At 44.4% G+C, this 19,666-nt stretch overlaps 2 protein-coding genes across 2 annotated transcripts; one reads left to right on the top strand and one right to left on the bottom strand.

Annotated features, from left to right (window-relative positions):
• Nucleotides 1-2,007: 2,007 nt before the first annotated feature.
• Nucleotides 2,008-2,706, bottom strand: LOC125579913. Its single transcript, XM_048743820.1, has one exon. It carries the CDS (start codon nucleotides 2,704-2,706, stop codon nucleotides 2,008-2,010), a length of 699 nt encoding a protein of 232 aa, XP_048599777.1.
• Nucleotides 2,707-18,529: 15,823 nt separating this feature from the next.
• On the top strand, nucleotides 18,530-19,631 carry LOC106378511. Its single transcript, XM_013818627.2, has 2 exons — nucleotides 18,530-18,892; nucleotides 19,092-19,631. Exons 1-2 carry the CDS (start codon nucleotides 18,530-18,532, stop codon nucleotides 19,629-19,631), a joined length of 903 nt encoding a protein of 300 aa, XP_013674081.1.
• The last annotated feature ends 35 nt before the right edge of the window (nucleotides 19,632-19,666 follow it).

The raw sequence follows: 19,666 nt of genomic DNA on the forward strand, positions 1-19,666 counted from the left end.
CACAATGAATTCGCAGTCATACACTCATGTCCTTTGTACATGGTTATCGATCTTTTCTTGCTTTAGCAATGCTTATAATCATTAAGCCACGACCAGACATCCTTCTGGTCACTATCCTGGTTTATGGTTCTCACTTAGGCGTGCTGACACACACACACACGGCTATGATTTTTCTACAGACTTTCCATATGTAAAACATAGCCTGTTTAATCAATCGATAACTTGTATCATTGAACCTTTGAACCATTAAACCTTTTTCTCTCAGTTGGTCTTTATTATGATCACAAGGAATTATAATATTTTATGTATGGACTGACTGTACTAAGTAAATACTTAGTCTTTCATATTACTTACAGCTGTTGTATATTACAATCCATAAACAACTTAGGAACAAAGCTTGTTCTATGAGAATTTCTTTCTCATATTTCTATGGTACGTTGATACCTTTATCCAGTAATCCATTTGCTGCTTACTACACCATTATTTCTTTAGTAAATATCCAGACAAAATTAAACTTGATTTTTTGTAGTAGACATCAAATTCGGGGTGCTTAAGCTTGTATGACATAGTCATTTTTTCTTTTCGGGTCAGTGTGTCTGGAATATATTTCTGCTAGCTTTTATATCTTTTGATCATATTCTTTTAGAACGTCTAGATCATAATCTTTGGTCTGAGGATCTTGCCAAGACAACTATGGTTGATACCATTATATTTCTCTTTTACTCTTTACTCTTTATCAGCCTGATAACTTTCTCCTTTCAAAGTTGGATAATCAGATTACTATCTTTTGTAATATGTGTTCTTGGCCACTTGATTAAATCATCCATGTTTGGCACAAGATACATTATAGTTTCGTGGAGGAAGTCCTATTTATCTAATATATATTCCCAATCCTCATCTGAGGTTCCATCTTAAATGGCACACATATATGTGGTGGAATATTCGTATTTTCTTAAGATGGTTTGTGTATATGTCTGGTTTATGACCCTTAATCATTCAGAGGTGGGAATGTCTATGCTTACATGTATGGCCTGATGTAAATCAATATTTATATACATAATGTCCTTAAGCTTTAGGCTGGACGTGGGTGATGTACCATTAGTGAGAGTTTTAAAGCTTTCCAGCCGTGTATATTATGGTTGTAAACCATGGAATCCGAATTTATGATATGATCATGGACTGTGGGTTTTAGTCCTCTCTCCCCCTCATGAACATACTCATAATTTCGTAGTGCTTAGGACAGTGGAGCCTTAATTATTTTAGTGATTTTCTCTTTTGTGTACTTATAACACATTGTGAGATTTTATGGGATCACTTTTGTGCCTTAATTAATTTTTCATCATGTTTTGGATCAAGATGGCTAATCTGGTCATGACATAAGTGTTTATTTCGTGGTGAACCATACTGGTTACCATGGCTTTATTCCTCTTTCATACTGATCCTTAGCATAGAATAAATCAGTAGAAAATATGGGTATAGGCATTCATAATGCTTTTAGGCGATTTTTCAAAAATCTGAAAGGAATCGTATTTTCTTTGCTCACTGGTTCAATGTAGAAAACATTGAAATTTTTTTTCTTTATAACTCAATGGGTCTGAATAATGTCGTGTCTTTTGCCATTGTCAGTACCAATTAATTGATTTCAAGTGATTGTAGGAAGGTAAAGTTGAACCTATACAATCAAGATGAAGTTAAATCTATGCGAGAAATCAATCTATCAGTGAACTGACTCATTAGTCTACACCCAACAATTGATTTTATGTGCTTGCAGGAAGGTAAAGTTAAACCTATACAATCAAGGTAAAGTTAAACCATGCATGAAATCAACTATCAGTGGACTGATTATCCTTTTATTAAGGTTTTATTTGTTATTTAATCAAGAATCATCAAGCAAGACCAAGCAAGATAATATATTAAAACAAAATCGTTTTTATTATTTCAATAACATAAATGAATAACAAATAAATCAAATCAGATATGAAAACATAAAATCAGAATGTCGAAAAATTATTCAATGTATAATCCGACCTCATGGTCCATGAGTGTCCACTCGGAATCCTCCTCAGATCTCTTCTTATCAAATGTGGCTTTATTAGCTTCAGGGATTTTCATCTCACTGTCTAGTACTTCATAATATATCTCCATGATGTCATTAAACCGTCTGATGTTATCCATCCTTTTCTGCTTCTTTTGCTCAATGTCTAATAAATATGAGAACAGGTCATAATTGGTGGTGAAACCTTTGGCCTGATGTGATAACAACACTTCCTCTGAATGGAATGTGTCACGAGTTTTGTTTAACAAATCCTCGTTTGTTACCAATTCAACACATAGTCTAAGACTATAGGTGATTCTCATAAGATCAGAGTGATAATTGTCCACGGATTCATAATCCTGGAACCTCAGAGCTTCCCATTTTTTCTTGGATTCGTGCAACAATGGCTCACAGAATCTAGAATTCAAAAATGACCAGAGATTATGAGGATCATTAACATATCCAAACTCGTCTCTTAGGTCCTCACAGAGATGGTGTCGCATAATCATTATGGCTCTGTGTCTTTCACACGCAAGGGTGTCATTGCCATACTTGATGCACTTCCCAAGTCCTCTAGACTTCAAGACGGCTGAAGTGTTTATAGCCCAATCAAGATAATTATCTCCAGAGAGATCAAGGGCTTTGTAATCTGAGGGTATGAAACTCGACATCTGAAATCATTATTCAAAACAGGTCTTAATCAAGTAATCTTTTTGAAATTTTTCATGCTTCATATCAATGCCACACACGGACCAAAAGAATTTTTTTTTCTAAATGATGCATTTTCTTAAAACCATACGGTTTAAGGTGTGGATCAATGTATTTTTCAGATTTAAGGTCCTCTTATTTCAAACACAAGGGTTCAAGGCCTTTAGAGATTCTATCTTAGATGATCAGGAAAATGTTTCATATTTTCTTCATCCCATTGGATCGGATCATTTAGTATAATGATTTTTTTCAGTTCAGATCAGATTTCTTGAAAACTATGAATGATCTATATCCCTAACAGTCGAGATTTCATGTTCAGTATGCAATATTAGTATGCAAACAATATGCAATCAAGCAAACCAATTCAATCATGAAATCAGGTTAGGGTTTTCGAAAAATATACCATATATTTATTATTATTATTATTATTATTATTATTTTTTTTTTTCCGAAAAATAATCAAATCAGAAATTATTGTGACTTAAAAAAAATAAATCAGGAAGATTTGATTTATTCAAGCAATTTATTATATACTTTTCGGTTTAAAAATAAATATATTTTCTCAGATATATCTCTGATATTTCGATTTTAAATATTAAAAAAATATTTTTTTTTTCAATCCTAATCAAGTTCTAGTCGTTATCAATCATCAGGAAAACAAATTTCTCAGACAAGAACAGAAGGTAAAACCTCGGATTAATTTATGAAACCATGATCAGATTTTCAAAAAAAATTGTGTAACATGCAGTCCTTAACAGTTCTAGTTGATTCAGATCAGATAAGAACATTAAACAAGACAATAATGATAAGTTTAAGCAAGTAACAGTCGGTTTCTTTCAACATATAGTAGTCAGATTTTAAAAAAAAATTGTTTAACTTTCAATCCTAAATAGTTCTAATGTGAAACTATCATCAGGAAAAGTTTTAAACAATTTTAAAATCAGTTTCAGATTAAGAACAGGTTCAAAACAAGTTCAGGTTCGAGATTTTAAAGAGTTTATGGTTTCTGGTTTTATTTTATTTGCAGAGACATGTTGCTAAATATAGCTACATGGCTGCGGAAGGGGGTATTTAATACTTTTATGGGTTTTAGATGAGTTTTCGATGATACCTGAAAACTTTTGATGGGTTGATCGGTCTATCAGTTAGAGATCTTCCTGGTTAGCTGATGGATTGCTTGGAATTATTGTTTTTGTTGCTACTTGTTGGAATAGGAGACTCGTATATGGTTGAGAGAGATTTTGGTTTCTGGAACAAATTTTCCGCCTGTATTGTAGCTGAGCGTGAGGGCGCGTCCGAACTCTGATTGATGCGGGGTTAGCGGCGTTGGCTTCGTCTCGTCAAGAGCTTTAATTTGGTATCTGGCTCGTCGTCTGGATTCATCGGAGTTGAGGGATAGAGCTGTTTGAAGTTCGTCGGGAATTAAGGTTTTTACTGCTTGGATTTATTTCTGGTTTTTAGGGTTAGGGTTTATGAGAGCAACGTCTTGCTGATAACGTGTTGTAAATGAAGTGTTGGGGAAATACTTCTGTTATTATTACTGTCGACCAGAAGGTCCATATATATACAAGGTATTAGACCGTCATAAGGTCATATTTATCCTAACAAGATAAAGATAAGGATAAACACTATGTTACAGATATACATGCAATATATACTAGATAAACACATAGTCTCTGGTTGTATTTATCATGTCCCGGATTGGGCCTGCAGTACGGGCTGGTCCATGGTCGATCATCATTTGGTTTATAACATGTTTGAATTTAGAGCACAGTTTAAATTTTTGAAATGTGTAATTTGGAATTTGGAATTTGGATTTGGCTTGAGGTTAAGTTTTGAGGTCTAGAGTTTGAAGTATGATATAGGGTTTGGGTTAAGTGTTGAAGTTTAGGTTTTTGAAGTTTGAAGTATGATATAGGGTTCAGGATATAGTATGATATAGGGTTTGGGTTATAGGGTTTGGGTGCACACAAAAAATATAGGGTTTGGATTAAGTTTTGGGATTAATTTTTGGAGTTTAGGGTTTAAAATACACCAAATTCCATATAATAGTATCACACTAAACATATAACCCCTAAACTATTACATATATAAATATCTAATAATAAATTAATTTAATTATCATTTGTTTCCTTTAATTTTACACTCTAATTATAAACTACAAATTGATTTAAAACTAGAATATATATGGCATTAAATTCATAAAACATACATTTTTTTTATTGACTGTTAGAATACATCATATAATTATTATACTAAAAACATAAATCTTACCAAGTCTTGAAAAACTAACTTCAGGTGTTACTTTCTCGCTCATCTTCATTACAACTCCTTGAGTCATTAACAAGATCCTTAAATTCTTCATTACTTCTCCATGCTCTGTTCTGTATTTTCTGTATTAATTTTCTTGGCCAATGTACTGAGAAACTCAACTTGTTGCTTCAAAACTGTCATCTTAATTTGGACCATCCTTCTTAAGAAGCACTTCTTCTTGGTAACCTTAATCTTTAACTGATAATTGAAACAAACAAGAGTTAGTAAATATAGAATAAGACCCTCTAGGGACAAACGAGCTATAGAGTCTAAGAGCAGTTTACCTTGACTGAGTCTTTTCCCCGTGAATAGGCTCATCTTTTTTCACAAGATATCTTGCTTGTTGTTACTATCACTTTCAGCGCCTCACCTGGATCATACATCATTGTTCATTTTGATTCACAAGGAACAAACAGAAAGTATCAATACATGCATGCTAAGGGAAAATCATTTAATGGAGAGGGATTAATCAACAAGCAAGACTCAAACTTTAAACATATATATTCATAACAAACGAACTTCAACCTACTTTCAAACCTTCGAGGAAGAACCAAATCAACTTCAAAAGAAACAATAAAGCTTAAGCCTTTACCTCTTAAGAAGAGAGAAAAAAAACTTCCAGAACAGTAGCAAGAGTTGAGGTAAGAGTAAGCAAGAGTGTTGTAGTCGCATCAAGGAAGCATAATTGACTCCCTCTGCTCGTTGCCACTGCTACTGCTACTTCTCCACGAGTAATCCGAATCCACAGTCGCAGCCATGACAGTCTCAACCCGACGCTGAGACCCAGCGGTGGAGATGCTCCGGAGCAAAGATTAGATTTCCTGAAGCTCGTCGTCAAAATCATCTATAAACTCGGGTTGCTCTGGAAACAAAGATCAGAAATCACAAACCATAACCGGAACAGAGACTTCAAAGCCATAATTTTGTCTACTAACTATATATTAAGCACTCATAGGTCAAAATAATCAATAAAAATGAAAACTTTATATCATATTCATGGTTCTAAGATCTACAAAGACAGATCTAAATGTTTTATCGGGAAACGGTACGGAACGAGAGAACGTTCAGTTTTTAGATGTGGGCTAAGCAAAGACGTCTTATTAACGGTCAGAAGAGCGTTTCGTTGGTTACAAGGAAAAGAGATGCGTGAAAAGAAAGGTACCGGAGCCTAGAAGGCTTTACCAGAGAGATACAACAAGGCGAGATAACAAAGGTAAAACCCTAATCTAGCCGCCCAGTGAGTGTCAGTGATTTCGGATCCTTCTCTCGTTGCGTCTCCTTCCCTTTATATAGTTGACCTCGTGCTCTCTAATGACCTAGTTTGCATCGTCTTCGTGGGCTTCTAACTCGCTGGGCCGAGTAGCCCATGCTGTCTCGAGAGGTCGTTAAGCCGGTGACGCTTAGCCAGGAAGTCGACCGAAAGCTTTCCCACGTTACGCCGAGAAACGCGCGTTTTGAACATCACGCCGAGCCATCGTTTCGTCCTGAGTGGGCTGGGCCGTCTGTTCTTCGGGCCTTGAGGGATGTCAAATTCACCCTCTACAGTAAGTCCCCCCAGTTCATCGAGATAAACGTCCTGTTGAACTTGATGAATTTAGAAGGTTAATGGCTTGGAAGAACAGACGGGTCGTCTCGAAGGTACATTATCGGATCGGGCATCGCGAGGCACCGTTAAGTATTTCGCTCTGTCGGGCGGTTTAATCAAATCTTAGCCAAACCGATTTTGGTTTGGTTAGATCCGATTCCACCCCAACCGCTGGTTCGACTTGGAGTCGGGGCCGGTTATTTCGGGAAGCCGAATCGACGTTTCGATTTCTTAGGCGGCTAAATACTGTTCGTAGACCCACGTAGGCCCACGTAGATATCATGATGACGCCTCGGGGAAGCACCCCATCTCTCCTCTATAAATACTTGCTCGCTTCTCATTCCCTCTATTCTTCTCCGCGTTATCCAGGTACTTTCTCTCTCTTTCCCTCCACTTCTCTCTCTAGGTTGTTGTTGTAACATAGATAGCGATATGTCGTCTGGTGGGAGGTTATCTCGTGAACAGAAAGCGAGATCGCGCGGTTTCTCGGAGGAAAGCTCTGAAGAAGAGAGCCGACGCAGCTGAAGAGGAGCTTTCCGTTGCTCGTTTTACTATCGAGGCTCTGGAGCTGCGGAAGGCCAATCTTATGGAAGAGATAGGAGCCAAGGCCGCGGAGCATAAGAAAGATCGGGACCGCCTTAGGAACTCGCGTATTTATGAGGTTACGAAGGAGAGGGTGAGGGTCGAGACCGAGATAATTGCAAAATCCAACAAGCATTTCGGGAATCTGCGCGAGTGGTGGACCCGCTGTGGATCTTTCGATACGGCGCGGTTGCTTCAAAGTCAAGCGTTCGGGACTAAGAGCTGCCTCGAGGCTTTAAAGGCTGGTGGCCGCGACATTCCTCAAGATACTATTGACATGTTCGCAGCTAGAGAAAAATAGTTTGAAGAGGAAGCTTTGAAGCTTGATCCCGGCGAGATCTCGGAGACTGATTTGGTCCTTTCTCCACTTTGCCTCGACTCTCAGTTCATTGACATGCGAGCTTTCGTGGGTCTCGACCCGTGGTTCTAACATACGCTTGATCGATCCGAGGACTGCTGGGGTTCTCCAAAGTCCCGCTGATCGTCCTGGAACCTCCGATGCTACCTCTCATTCTGTGGGAGATGATTCGTCAAAGACTGGTGCGCCTGCTCTTGACTCGCGAGCCGTTGATGAGGGAGTAAAATCTGTTGGGAACCAGGATGGGAGCAATGTTCTTGAGATCTCCGATTCTTCCGTTTCTGATTTGGAGGATGGTCAGGGTCGAGAATCGGACAAAGCTGACGCCGGCGAGTAGGTCGACGGGGCGCAGAGTGGAGAGATAATCGGAGATCAAGCGAACCCCTCCGAGAGTCAGCTTGAGGTTCGTGGGGGAGAGGCGATAGCTCGTGTTGAGAGCGTCGATGCGGATCAACCCGTGCGTACCACCCTTCCCGAACCACCTCTCGACAGTGATGCCGTAGCGCAGGAACAAGCTAGAGACCCCGAGGAATGACTCCGTTATCCTTTTTAGTTTGAAAGAACCTTGCTCTTCTTTTCTTTTCTTTATGTATTATGAATCGATCCATTGTGGTCTCTCGTTTGTTAAGAATCTGTCTATTTCTTCTTGTTTACGAATTCCGCTTTATTTATATTGCTTCTTGGGCGTTCGATAACTCCGGGAGTCGCAGTCCGAGAAGGTGTAGGTTTTACGCTGGTTTTAAGGAAACTCAGTAGACGTTTTGACCGCAAGCGATTATAGAGTATGTGATTCACGCCATATTGAGACAATGATATATTCGTTTCTCGACGTTGGCTCGTATGGGCTGCGAATTCAACAACTTATGGTCAGGTGTCATTGAGTCGTTTATCAAGCTTCCTGGTTTGCTCGACGTCGTATGCCGATTTTATACGAGTCAAAATAGGATAACTTCAGACAGTGAAAGATAATTTTTTAAACGACAACGGTTCTCAACTCGACTTCAAAGTAATTTCTAAGCGTTCGGTCGGCCAAAACCCTACTTAGTAAATTATGAAATGGATAGGAGTCATCATTTCAGACGTATCAATGAATACTGTGATACGACCGGATTCCCGCGAGTATGTGTCTGATCAGGACATACCTGGCTATGGGGTGCGAGTGCCGGTACGTTTGTCTCGAGATGCCGGGGCGAATCTCATGTAGGCATCGCATGGATTGCGCAACTACTCGGGGAAGTGTGTTTTTTTTTGTTACGGCTGGACCCTTTAAGACTACCTACGTACCTCCTTTATAGAGTATCAAGCCATTCGTAGTTCTTTGTTTTCCGAGTAAAAGTGGCTGAGAGCGCATTTACTCGGTTTTTTTTTACCAAGTGAACGTGACCGTTGGTCGTTCATTTGCTTTTGGTGCCTTCAGTTGTGGAAGAGTCGGAGATGCTTTGAGTTCCAGGCTCGTGGCACCGCTTCGCCGGTTGAAGTTTCGAGGTGGTAGACTCCAGGTTTCACGACCTCGATGATCTTGTATGGTCCTTCCCAGTTGGCTCCAAGTTTTCCGGCTTTCCATTCCCTAGTGTTTTCGAACACCTTCTGGAGGACCAGATTTCCCAATTTGAGGGGGCGGGACTTAACCTTCTTGTTGTAGTAGCTTTCGATCTGGTGCTGATAGTTTTGGATTCGAAGCAATGCTTGGTCGCGTCTTTCTTCTATATCATCCAGTGCGTCGAGAAGCATACCTTGGTTAAGTTCGATGTTCTGCGGCATTTTGGAACGTCGTAAACTCTTCACGTTTACCTCAGCAGGTGCCATTGCTTCGACCCCATGGGCCATCGAGAAGGGGGTGGCTTTCGTTGCTCCGCGAGGTGTTGTTCTATAGGACCAGAGGACCCCATCCAGTTCGTCGGCCCAGCAACCCCTCTTCACCTCGAGTCGTTTCTTGAGTCCGTCAATGATTGTCTTGTTAGAGGACTCGGCTTGACCGTTGCTCTGCGGGTTTCTCGGTGTGGATATGTTGAGCGGAATTCTCCATCTGTCGCAGAACTCTTTGAAGTTGTGGGAGATAAATTGGGATCCGTTGTCTGTGACTATCTCATATGGGAGCCCGTGCCTGCAGATGATGTTTTTCCAGACGAACTTCTGCACCTCCTTGTCGGTAATGCTGGCGTAGGCTTCTGCTTCCACCCATTTAGTGAAGTAATCTGTTAAGACTAGGATGAATCTCTTCTGTCGAGAGCTCGGGATTGGCCCGATGATATCCATTCCCCATCGCATGAAGGGGTATGGCACCGTCAAGGTATGGAGCAATTCCGTCGGGCTATGTTTGGTTGAAGCGTGTCGCTGGCACTTATCGCATTTCTTGACATAGGATTCGCAATCTGCGTTCATTGTTGGCCAATAGAAACCGAGGCTTTTCACTTTTAGTGCGAGAGCTCGTCCTCCTGAATGATTGCCTGCTGCTCCTTCATGTGTTTCGGCCATGACCAGCCTTGTTTCGTCTCCAAAGATACACCTAAGGAGTACTTTAGTTGCAGTCCATCAATGGAGTGTTCCATCCATGACGACGTAATGTGCACTGCGTCTTTTGAGTCGTCTTGCTTCCCATTTTTCTGTAGGTAGTATCCCGTCGGATAGGTAAGCGATGAATTCCGTTCGCCAATCTTCGAGTTGCCCTTCCGTTGTGCGAGGTTCCCCTTCGTCGATGTCCATGGCGTCGGTGATAGATGCTGCAATGGCAAGTTGTTCCGTCGGTAGGCTGATGCTTGGATTTTCAATCCTATGTATTGGGATTGCCCTTTTCACCTGATCGTGTAGCTTACTCCTAAGGTCTACGAGTGTGTCCGAACATACGTTCTCTCCGCGAGGAACTTTCGTTAGCTCGAAGAATTCGAAATCTTGTGTAAGATCTTTGACGAGTTTCAAGTAAGCATCCATTCTGTCGTTCCTAACGTCGTAGTCTCTGAGAAATTGACTCACCACGAGTTGGGAGTCTCAGTATGCGTTGACTCGTTTAGCTTTTAATGCTTTTGCGAGACGAAGGCCTGCGATGAGAGACTCGTATTCGGCTTCGTTGTTGGATGCCAGAAATTCAAAACTGGACGACTATCGGATTAGTTCGCCTGTCGGTGACTGGAATTGTACGCCTGCCCCTGAACCTTTGTTCGTAGATGAACCAGCTACGTGCAGTATCCAGTTCAGACTTGGGAGCACAAGATCTTGTTCTAGCTCTGGCGTTAGCTCGATCAGGAAATCAGCAATAACTTGCGACTTAGCTGCTGTGCGGTTCTTGTACACGATGTCGTGTTCGCTAAGCTCAACTGCCCACTTTTTTAGCCTTCCTGATTGGTTGGTATTTTACATTACCGTCGTAAGGGGCTGGTTGGAGAGCACCTCGATAGTGTGCGATTGGAAATAAGGTCTGAGTTTTCTTGCCGAAGTGATGATAGCGAGGGCCAGCTTTTCCAAGGTTGGGTATCTCGTTACTGGTTCCGTCATCCGCTTGCTGGTGTAGAAAATAGGTTTCTGTTCACCACGGTCTTCTTGTATTAGGACGCTGCTAACGGCCGAGGAGGTGACGGCAATGTATAAGGATAGAGTGTCCCGACTTCAGGCTTCGACAGAACTGGAGGTGTCGTTAGGTAATGCTTGAGTTGATTGAAGGCTTCCTCGCATTTTTCGTCCCAGACGAATCTCTTATTTCCTTGCAGGAGTTCATAGAACGGGAGGCACTTGTCTGTGGATCTTTAGATGAACCTGTTTAGTGCCGCAATCCTTCTGGTTAAACGCTGAACCTCGCGGGTGTTCTTCGGGCTAGGGAGATCGAGGATTGCCGTTATTTGTTTTGGGTTTGCTTTGATGCCTCGCTTGGTGACAATGTAACCTAGGAACTCTCCCGACGTGACGCCGAAGGTGCATTTCGCTGGGTTGAGCTTCATCCCGTACTCGTTCAGCATTTTGAAGCAGTCTCATAAATGGTTGAGATGGTCCTTGGCGCGAAGTGATTTGACCAGCATATCATCAATGTAAACTTCCATAGTGTTGCCAAGTTTGTCGGCAAACATTCTATTGACCAGACGCTGGTAAGTCGCTCCTGCGTTCTTTAAGCCGAAAGGCATGACCTTGTAGCAATACGTCCCTCTGTCCGTTATGAACGCCGTTTTCTCGCGATCGTCCGTATGCATCATGATTTGATTGTATCCGGAAAAAGCGTCCATAAATGTTAGGAGCTCGTTGCCGGCAGTCGACTCCACCAGACGGTCGATATGCGGGAGAGGATAACTGTCTTTTGGACATGCTTTGTTCAAATCCGTGAAGTCAACACAAATGCGCCATTTCCCGTTTTTCTTTTTTACTACGACGGGGTTTGCTAGCCACTCCGGGTACCGTACTTCGGCGATGAAACCTGCGTCGAGCAACCTGTCAACTTCCTCATTTACTGCTTTGGACCGTTCAGGTCTGATTTTCTGCCTCTTCTGTCGAATAGGCTTGAACGTCGGATCGACGTTTAATTCGTGAGATGTTAATGCGGGGTCTATATCCTTCATATCAGAAGTTACCCATGCAAAGGTTGAGGCATTCTCTTTGAGGAAAGAAATGAATAATAACTGCAGATCGTCGAAGAGATAAGCGCCAATGTGCACGACCTTCGATGGGTCAGCTCCATCGATGGGAACCTCGTGGATTTCTTCCTTCTGAGGGTAGAACTTATGTATTGGTTTGGTGACTGCGTTGACGAGAGAAGGTGATTGTTGTAGCTTGACCGCGGCCCGTTGGTCCCCGAGGATCGTCTGCGTCGTTCCATCTTTCCCAGGGAACTTAACGCATTGGTGATAGCTGGAGGGAATGGCTTTCATGGAGTGTAACCAAGGCCTACCGAGGATTGTGTTGTAGGGCGCCCTAGCCCGGATAACAGAGAACTTAACAGTGCGGGTCACATCACCTGCGTAAACTGGGAGACGAATTGTCCCAATCATCTGTTCCGAGGAGCCATTGAATCCCGTGAGAGTGCGTGAGGAGGGCTTGATGTCGCGCAGGTCGACTCCCATCTTGTCGAGCGTGTCCTGAAAATAAGGTCGACTGAGCTGCATGTGTCGACGAGAACCTTCGTGACCTGGCATTCGCCAATTCCGATATCGATTAGGAGTGGGTCGTTATGCGGCATGCTGATGCCGTGAATGTCGGCCGCCGAGAAAGAGATTTGATGGTCTGCTTCGACTTGCAAAGGCCACTTTTGGGCGGTGATGGCTTGTCGCCTATAATCTTTAACTGCTCTTACCGAGTCCCCACAAGGAGGTGAACCGCCCATTATGACGTTGAGGTGCGGGGTGTTCGTAACTTTCATCAATTCCCGTTGCGCTTGTCGTTTCGCTTCGAGGCACGGTCGCAAATCATGTGGGTTGGGCTGACTAAGCTTGGCGCGCAAGTCTTCGGCTTTGGAGTTGATCTGCTCACGTAAATCTGCGGGCTGAGGTTGAAGGTGTAGAGCAGCTCCGGTGCGGGTAGTCTTTCTTGCTTTAGACTCGTCGAGGGACGTCCTGAGGTCTGCCTCGTTCTTTTGAACCATTTCGGCCTTCCGCTTCAGAAATGTGCGTAAGTCCTTGGAATCTGATTTTCTGCCCAATTTTTCGCGCAAGTCCGTTGGTACCGGCGGAATTTCGTCATCCGAGGAATCAGCCTGTCGGGGGAGTATCATTTCCACCCGTCGCCGGTTCTTAGGTGGTTCTTCATCAGTTGATTCGCCGTCGAGGTTGAGATTGTTTACTGTGGCTTTATCTGGATTAGTTTGCTCTTCTTTCTGAGGGGATTTTGCTTGAGACTTCTGAATCTTCTTTTCTTTGTTTTTGCTCCAACTATTATTGTTTTTCGGCTTCTGCGGAGATTCAATCTCGATTTTCCCGCTTTCGATGGATTTGAGGAAGTGTCCGTATAAGACTTTGCAATCCTTCGTATCATGTGATTTGACCTCATGATAGGAACACCATTTACTCGGCTCGACGACGTTCGAGTTTACTGGTTCAGGGGAGCTAGACTTTGGCTGGCTGGTATCTCGATCCCAATGATTCCACCCCTTCTCTCGCGCCATTGCGGCGGAACCCGATGGTTCGCCGTCGTCTATAGCATTCATGTAGCCCTTCTTCTGGTGAGGCTTGCCGCTTGTGGAATGTTGGCGCGGTTCTTGACGAGCGTCGTTCGTCTGGGCGGGAGTCTGTTTCCCTGCAGCTTCTTTGGCCACCTTGGCCCTAGTATCCTCCTCCATTCGAATGAAGTTATTGGATCGAGCGATGGCATCTGGTACTGATCTCGTCGGGTGTCGGTAAAGATCAGCCCGAAATGGTGACTTAATCTGGTACGTCAACTTTCGAGACAATGGATTTGAACTTCTCCATAAAATCTCTCAAGCTCTGCCTGTTCGCGTGGTTGAGATTCCAAAGATCTGTGGCGGTGGCTTCTTGTCGAGTGAACATGATGTAATTTTTGAGGAAAGCTGTCGAGAGGTCTTGAAAACTATCAACGGAGTTCTCCGGTGAACCAGTTAAGAGTGATACCTTCTAGGGTTTCGACGAAAAGTTGACAAAAGCCGGCATCGTTTTCCTCATCAGAGAGGTTCGCGCGTCGCATCGCGATATTGAAGGATGTGACATGAGCAGAAGGGTCGGATACACCGTCGAAGGTTGGAAAACAGAGATTTTCCATCTTTCGGAGGCGGACCTTCGTTAACTTTTCGGTGAACGGTATCCGGAGAGATACCGTCGAAGCTTCCACGTTCGCAGCGAGGGGGGCTAAGATCTTTGCGAGCGCTGCGATTTGGTCGGTCGCCGCTTTCTGGGCTGCATCTTGCTGCGCAAGGCGTGCCATGATAGTTTCTATTGAAGCGGGTTGGAGTGGTGTCAGAGTCACAGGGAAAGACGCCGGCGTTACTTCAGCGGCTTCACGATCTTCTCCAGAGGAAGAGCCGTCGTTACTCGTCGCCATCTTGTCGACGTTACTTTGCTAAAGGCCCCACGGTGTGCGCCAACTGTTTGATCGGGAAACGGTACGGAACGAGAGAACGTTCAGTTTTTAGATGTGGGCTAAGCAAAGACGTCTTATTAACGGTCAGAAGAGCGTTTTGTTGGTTACAAGGAAAGGAGATGCGTGAAAAGAAAAGTACCTGAGACTAGAAGGCTTTACCGGAGAGATACAACAAGGCGAGATAACAAAGGTAAAATCCTAATCTAGCCGCCCAAAGAGTGTCAGTGATTTCGGATCCTTCTCTCGTTGCGTCTCCTTCCATTTATATAGTTGAACTCGTGCTCTCCCATGACCTAGTTTGCATCGTTTTCGTGGGCTTCTAACTTGCTGGGCCGAGAAGCCCATGCTGTCTCGAGAGGTCGTTAAGTCGGGGACGCTTAGCCGGGAAGTCGACCGAAAGCTTTCCCACGTTACGCTGAGAGACGCGCGTTTTGAGCCATCATGGCGAGCCATCGTTTCGTCCTGAGTGGGCTGGGCCGTCTGTTCTTCGGGCCTTGAGGGATGTTGAATTCACCCTCTACACTAAAGCTTGCTTAAGCTCTTCAGACAGAACAACAAACACATGAATGTACGAGTTCTCTACCAATCTACAGCAGAAGATTTAAACTTTCAATTCAGTTCTTGAAGATCCTCCAAGAAGTAAAAAAAAACACATCGAGAACAAACCTTTCTTCACCAGCTGTGTGTTACGAACAACAAGAGAGTTATCAATCGTTCACTTTGACATTGGAGAAAAACCTGAGCCAAAGTAGAAAACTTGCTTCAGTGATGGAGAGATGGTGAGAGAGAGAGAGATAAACAACGCCAAAGCAGAGAGGGATAATGGGTTTCGTAATCGCCTAAGTCACCTTCTTCTATCCTTGAATCCGAACAGAACAGAAAAAATCACACGAATAAGCTTTCTGTAACAAGAACACAAAAAAAAATCAAGGGCTGAATCGAGAGCTTTCATCATGGCGAAAGAGAAAGAGATTGAGAGACATAGAGGGGGTTGAATCGTAACAGAGGTTGATTTGAGTCAAGCTCTGTATGTAGATCTTATGAATTATCACGATTGAAGAAAGAGATGATTGTTGTGAGCGTGACGGTGGTGGTCACGACTCCGGTGAAGACGGAGACATGCGAAGACGGATCTGAGAAGCGATGGTGGTGAAGGTGGTGACAAGTTATGGCGGATGGGAGAGATGGCGATCGTGGTGGTGGTGACGAGCGACGGTGTTACCGTCACTGCAACTTCGACAGAAGCTCCTTCGTGGCTTCGTCTTCTCCTCCACTAATACTCTCCAATCTCAATTTGAGAACCCAAATCACGTTAGCAACACATAAGTGAACAAAAAAAAACCCAAATATTTTGGTGCCAAATGTGTTTTTTTCACTAAGTATTTGGCGCTCATAAGTGTTACAGAGATAAAAATTAGATTTTTGACTTCTCGCTTCGTAAAAATCCTACAAAATACTGTATAGCATTGATTTAACGCTGCAATAGAGTGAGACATCCTAGCTAGCCACTTTTAGTAGCAGTTTGTGAATTCGTGCTAGGCTTGGGCATTTTACCCGGACCCGAAGACCCGAACCGGAACCGACCCGAAAATATAGGTTCGGGTCCGGGTCCGGGTCCATGCTAAGTACCTATTGGGTCTTTTTTTTTTGGACCCGCGGGTCTCAGTTCGGGTCCGGGTCCTACCTGATACCCGTTTGGGTACCCGAAGTACCCACAAATAATTGTATATACTAGGTATATTTGGGTGATTGGGTATATTTTTGGTATTTCGGATTTTTTAAAAGTTTCGGGTTTGGATTTTCGGGTATAATTGTAGGTTTTTGGTGAAATTTTAGATTTTTAGAAAATATAATTTGGGTATTCGGGTAAAATTCGGGTATGTTTTGGGTTTTCGGGCCTGATTTTTGATAAATATTTGGGTATTTTTGCGGTTCTTCGGGTATTTTTAGAGTTTTCGGGTCCAGTTCGGGTACTTCGGGTCTATTTCGGGTCCTAAATACCCGAACCGACCCGGATCCGAAATATGCCCTAAAATTTTGGGTATTTTATTGGTATTGAAATTATAGACCCGAACCGACCTGGACCCGACAAGACCCGACCCGGAACCGACCCGAAAAGTTATAGGTACCTATATGGGTCTAAATTGCTAGGACCCGAAAGACCTGGACCCAACAATACCCGACCCGAAGACCCGGATGCCCAGGCCTAATTCGTGCTCAGAAGTCCAGAGCTTGAAGGAGAAGCTCAATGAGCACTCCAAACAACTGGAGCAGATCGCCGAGAAGCTCATCCAGCTTGAATCGGAGAATCTAACCCTCCGAGACGAGAACCAAGCCCTCAATACGGCAAGTAACAAGAAGCGTCGATTCCGGGCTCAGATCCGGCCCATGACGACTCTTGAGACGCCTAACTCTGGAACGGGCGTGAATATCCTGCCTACGACGTCGCAAGGAGACGCAGCAACGCGCGAAAAGACTAACGGTGCTCATACCTACGACGTAGAAGACATCGAATATGAGCCGAAACCCGACAAGGAAACACCCGAGGAAGTGGCAAAGACGGAGTCTCCCATGGTTGTTTACATGGAGCAGATGTTCTCCAAGAGGCTCGATGACATGCAGTCCATGGTTGAAAGGCTCCCAGGGGTAGCTCCCCCCATCCGGAAGAGTGACCCTGATTCCTACGCTGACACTCCTTTCACGGATGAGATCACCCTGATCAAGATGTCCAACAAGTTCTCTTTTCCCAACATAAAGGCGTATGACGGCACCAGCGATCCGGACGATCATGTCGCTCAATACAGACAAAGGATGCTCGCCGTAGCACTCCCAAAGGAGTCGTGTGAAGGTACCATGTGCAAAGGATTCGACTGAACCTTGACCGGACCCGCCTTGCAATGGTACATTAACCTACCCTCCAGGTCCATAGCCTCCTTCGCTATCCTCAGCGACAAGTTCATGGAACAATTCGCTAGCAGCAGAGACGTAGAGAAAACCTCTGATGGTCTATACGAAATCCTCCTGCATCGGGCAGAACCCTGCGAAGCTACATTGCCCGCTTCAATCTAGACAAGGTGGCCATTCCTGAATGCAGCATCCCCAATGCCATCTCTGCCTTCAAGAGAGGCTTACTCCTCGATGGGGACCAAGTACCAGTGCAAGACTATGGAAGACATCCTATCCTGAGCCTTGGCACAGGTAAAATGGGAAGAAGATGTCGCCAGTCGTGCTAAGGCGCAGCTAAAGCAACACCCCAAGGCGGTCAGATCGGACCGAACGAGATGAGAAACCCTCTCCGAGACCAGCCAGGGATTCCGGGAAAAGAAACCGGGGCAGATGCCAGAACCATCCTATCGAGAAGGCAGAAGGGATGGCAGTGTCCACGTGGCCAGACATCTCTCACCTCTCCATCTCAAGGCCGGAGCTGATCAACGTTCTGAGGCAGATGGGCCAAGAGGTCAAGTGGCCTCACAAGATGAAAGCGCCCGATTCTTTCCGGAGCCCTGGTCTCTGGTGCGACTTCCACCGCGGCCACGGTCACAGAACGGAGGACTGCGTCGCACTGAGGATCGAGGTCAATGAATTGCTTAAGAAATGACACCTCAAGGAGTTCCTTTATGAAAAGGCCAAGAGCCATCTAAGCAAGGAGACAACGGGAAAGCCCACTGAAGCTGCTCCCGTCTCGCCACCTCGACAGGACCGAGTGATCCATGTCATATCGGGCGGTTCAGAGATGAGCGGTGTAAGCCACCGGCCGCAAAGAAAAGCACCTGGAACGCCAAGCACGGCCTAGAGGCAGCCAAGCCGAAACGCCCGCTCCTGGGTACGGACGAAATAAGCTTCACGGCCAAGGAGCGGGAAAGGGTTCTCACCCCACAACATGACGCCCTGGTCATATCGCTCACTGTAGCGAATTGCCTGGTGAAAAGGATACTGGTAGATAATGGAAGCTCCGACAGCATTATCTTCCAGGCCACATACGAGGATCTGGGGCTGGAGGAAAGCGTTAACTCGGAGGATAACCCCACTCATAGGATTCAGCGTGGAAGTCAAGCAGACTGACGGAGAGGTGACCTTCCCGGTATACACTGAAGGGATCAACATGTCAACCAAGTTCCTTATCGTTGACTACGATTCATCCTACAACATGATCCTGGGATGGCCCTGGATTCATGTCATGGGAGCCGTCCCTCTGACTCTTCACCAGATGGTGAAATTCCCTACACCCTTTGGCATAAGAGAAATCAGAGGGGACCAGGAGTATTCCCGCTCCTGCTACCAGACTACTTTGAAGGGAAAGACTAAGGTTTTATAGCAATTACAGAGCAAACCTCCGGCTCATCACACCGAGGAACTGGAGGTCGAAGAAATGGACGACTAGCCATTGATCGAAGGGTTCCAGACCCGACATCTCAAGGTCGGCTCTAAGCTAACCGAAGGACTAAGGAGGAGGTTAATAGATTTCCTCAGATCTAACTCCCACTGCTTCGCTTGGTCCCACGCAGACATGCCTGGGATCGATCCGGAGATCATCATGCACAAGCTGCAGGTGGATCCCCTACATCAACCCGTTAGACAAAAGAGGAGAAAGTTTTCCCCAGAGAGGGACGCAATCATCAACGAAGAGGTCCGGCGCAGGGTTTATTCGCAAGGTACAATATCCAGAATTGCTAGCCAACGTGGTCGTAGTCAAAAAGAAGAACGAGAAGTGGAGAGTCCGCATAGACTTCACATACCTCAACAAGTCCTGCCCGAAGGACCCCTTTCCTCTGCCTCACATCGACAAGCTGGTCGACACTACAGCCGGACATCAACTGATGAGCTTCATGGACGCGTTCTCCGGCTATAATCAGATATTCATGCATTCGGAGGACCAAGAGAAGACGTCCTTCATGACATCCAGAGGGATCTATTGCTACAAAGTCATGCCCTTTGGCTTAAAGAAAGCGGGATCACCCTACCAACGGTTGGTGAACATGATTTTTGCGGACCAGAGAGGGCGAACCAGGAGGTCTACATCGAGGACATGCTGGTCAAATCCCTAGAGGCTGAAGACCACATATCTCACCTGCAGCAAGCC

Source organism: Brassica napus, chromosome C1 (genome assembly GCF_020379485.1).
Source record: "Brassica napus cultivar Da-Ae chromosome C1, Da-Ae, whole genome shotgun sequence".
Taxonomy (NCBI): domain Eukaryota; kingdom Viridiplantae; phylum Streptophyta; class Magnoliopsida; order Brassicales; family Brassicaceae; genus Brassica; species Brassica napus.